Source organism: Plectropomus leopardus, unplaced genomic scaffold (assembly GCF_008729295.1).
Source record: "Plectropomus leopardus isolate mb unplaced genomic scaffold, YSFRI_Pleo_2.0 unplaced_scaffold4011, whole genome shotgun sequence".
Lineage (NCBI taxonomy): Eukaryota > Metazoa > Chordata > Actinopteri > Perciformes > Serranidae > Plectropomus > Plectropomus leopardus.
The window spans coordinates 1-3,053 of NW_024643916.1; the positions used below are offsets into that span (position 1 = coordinate 1).

Sequence of the window (3,053 nt, forward strand, 5' to 3'; positions counted from 1 at the left end):
ACAGGTAGGGACAGAGAGAGACAGATGGAGACAGGTAGGGACAGAGACAGGTGAATCACTACACGAATGAAAACAGCAACAACTGAACACTGAAGACTGACTACATTTTTGTCCGTCTCTCTGTCTGTTTGTCTATGTGTCTTTCTGTCTGTCCCTCTGTGTGTCTCTACTTGTGTCTACCTGTCCAGTGCAGAGTCCGACCACCAGGTCAGAGATGAAGGTGTCCTCAGTCTCTCCGGAGCGATGGCTGACCATCACACCCCAACCACTGCTCTGAGCCAGCTTACACCTGAGGGACGGACAGGAGAGACGGACAGGAGAGACGGACAGGAGAGAGGGAGGGGGGAGAGGGACAGGAGAGAGGGAGGGGGGAGATGGACAGGAGCAAAGACAAGTTAGTTAAATTTTGTCTCAAATTCAGTCATTCAACATAAAGACAGACAGGTGTTCAGGTGGACAGGTGGACAGGTGGACAGGTGTCTTACGCCTGGATGGACTCGGTGACGGAGCCGATCTGGTTGACTTTGAGCAGGAGACAGTTGCAGGCCTTTTTGTCCACAGCCTGCTGGATCCTCTTGGGATTGGTCACTGTCAGGTCGTCTCCTACGATCTGATTGGTCAGAGACACACAGACAGGTGAGCGTCTCTAAAGTCTCCGTGCTCGTCCTCAGGAGTGTCTCTATGACTGTCTCTCACCTGGATGTCTGTGGAGGCGGTGAACTTGGACCAGTTCTCCCAGTCGTCCTGGTCGAAGGGATCTTCGATGGACTGGACTGGAGACACAGAGAGAGACAGACAGGTGGAGACAGAGAGACAGACAGGTGGAGACACAGTAAATACAGAGTGTCCCCTGCAGGCTCAGCTTCTGTTTTTGAGTTAAAAAAACAAAAAGGATGGCATGTTTTCTTTAAAAAATGAGAAAAAATAAAATCAAATCAAATTTAAAACAAACAGAAAAAAAGCCACATTTTTAAAATGAAAATATTTGAAAAAAATCCAATAAAAATGTTCAAGGATTTTTTTAAACAAAAGTACTGAATGTTTTTTTTGTTTGTTTTTTTTAAATCTGTACGAACAAATAAAAAACGGCAAAAGATTTTAAAGAGTAAAATAACGATCAAAAGTTTTTAAACAAAAAGGGATCGTCAGAAAACGGTGAATCTGGAGCGTCTGCAGGCCCGTTTCCTCTCAAAGCTGAAATCGTTGGTCATGAGCGGATCGGTGAACCGCGACAGGACGAGCGCGTGAGCGCTGGGCTCACCGGGGTAGTTCTTGATGAAGCTGCGGTACAGGTCGCCCAGCTTCTCGCCGCTGATGTGGCGGGACGGGTCGTCGGGGGACTTGAAGTCCAGGTCGTACTTCCCGCTGCGGAAGAACTCGGACGCCGCCACGTCCATCCCGATGATGATCTTATCGGGGTAACCGGCCTTCTCGATGGCGGACTTCAGCAGCTCCAGAGCTGCAGGGACAGAAGGACAGAGGGACGGGAGGTAAGAGGGACGGGAGGTAAGAGGGACAGAGGGACAGGAGGTAAGAGGGACAGGAGGACAGAGGGACGGGAGGTAAGAGGGACAGAGGGACAGGAGGTAAGAGGGACAGGAGGACAGAGGGACGGGAGGTAAGAGGGACGGGAGGTAAGAGGGACAGAGGGACAGGAGGTAAGAGGGACAGGAGGACAGAGGGACGGGAGGTAAGAGGGACAGAGGGACAGGAGGTAAGAGGGACAGGAGGACAGAGGGACGGGAGGTAAGAGGGACGGGAGGTAAGAGGGACAGAGGGACGGGAGGTAAGAGGGACAGAGGGACGGGAGGTAAGAGGGACAGAGGGACAGGAGGACAGAGGGACGGGAGGTAAGAGGGACAGAGAGACAGGAGGACAGAGGGACGGGAGGTAGGAGGGACAGAGGGACACAGTTGTGATGTCAGAGTGAGGTTGGGTCTGCAGGTAAAACAGCTGTCACAAAATATATGAGAGGGACAGGATCAGTGAGACAGTTGGACAGGGGACAGAGGTACAGGGGACAGGGGACAGGAGGACATCTCACCCTCGTTGTTCTCCAGGATGTTGGGGGCGAAGCCGCCCTCGTCTCCCACGTTGGTGGCGTCTTTGCCATATTTGGCTTTAATGACGTTCTTCAGGTTGTGATACACCTGAAGACAAAAACACACCTGAGTACTACTGACAGTACTACTGACACACAGTACTACTGACAGTACTACTGACACACAGTACTACTGACACACAGTACTACTGACACAGTACTACTGACAGTACTACTGACACACAGTACTACTGACACACAGTACTACTGACACAGTACTACTGACAGTACTACTGACACACTGTACTACTGACACACAGTACTAGTGACACACTGTACTACTGACAGAGTACTGACAGAGTACTGACAGAGTACTGACAGAGTACTGACAGAGTACTGACCTCGGCTCCGATCCTCATGGCCTCGTGGAAGTTGGCGGCGCCGACGGGGAGGATCATGAACTCCTGCATGGCGAGCTTGTTTCCGGCGTGACTTCCTCCGTTGATGACGTTGAAGGCCTGAAGAGGAAACACGACGGCGACCGTGACTCAACGCGTCTGTGATCAATATCAGCTGATCGATCAGTGATCAAAGCCCCGCCCACTCACAGGGACAGGAAGTATAACGTCTTTGTGTCCGGCCAGGTCGGCGATGTGGCGGTAAAGAGGGACGCCCTTCTCCGCGGCGCCGGCCTTACAGACGGCCAGAGACACACCCAGGATGGCGTTAGCTCCGAACTTAGCTGCCAGACACAGAGACCGAGACAGACAGAGACAGAGACCGAGACAGACAGAGACAGAGACAGACACAGACACAGACACAGACACAGACACAGACACAGACACAGAGACCGAGACAGACAGAGACAGACAGAGACAGAGACAGAGACAGACAGACACAGACACAGACCCAGAGACCGAGACAGACAGAGACAGAGACCGAGACAGACCGAGACAGACAGAGACAGACAGAGACAGAGACAGACACAGAGACAGACATAGACAAAGAGACA

At 51.9% G+C, this 3,053-nt stretch overlaps 1 protein-coding gene across 1 annotated transcript; it reads right to left on the reverse strand.

Annotated features, from left to right (window-relative positions):
- Positions 1–170: 170 nt before the first annotated feature.
- LOC121939045 (beta-enolase) lies at positions 171–2,805 on the reverse strand (the record flags this gene model as incomplete). Its single annotated transcript, XM_042482184.1, has 7 exons — positions 171–289; positions 486–610; positions 697–773; positions 1,262–1,459; positions 2,045–2,150; positions 2,443–2,559; positions 2,650–2,805. Coding segments are annotated over 7 exons (898 nt in total), but the record flags the coding sequence as incomplete, so codon positions are not given.
- Between the last annotated feature and the right edge of the window lie 248 nt (positions 2,806–3,053).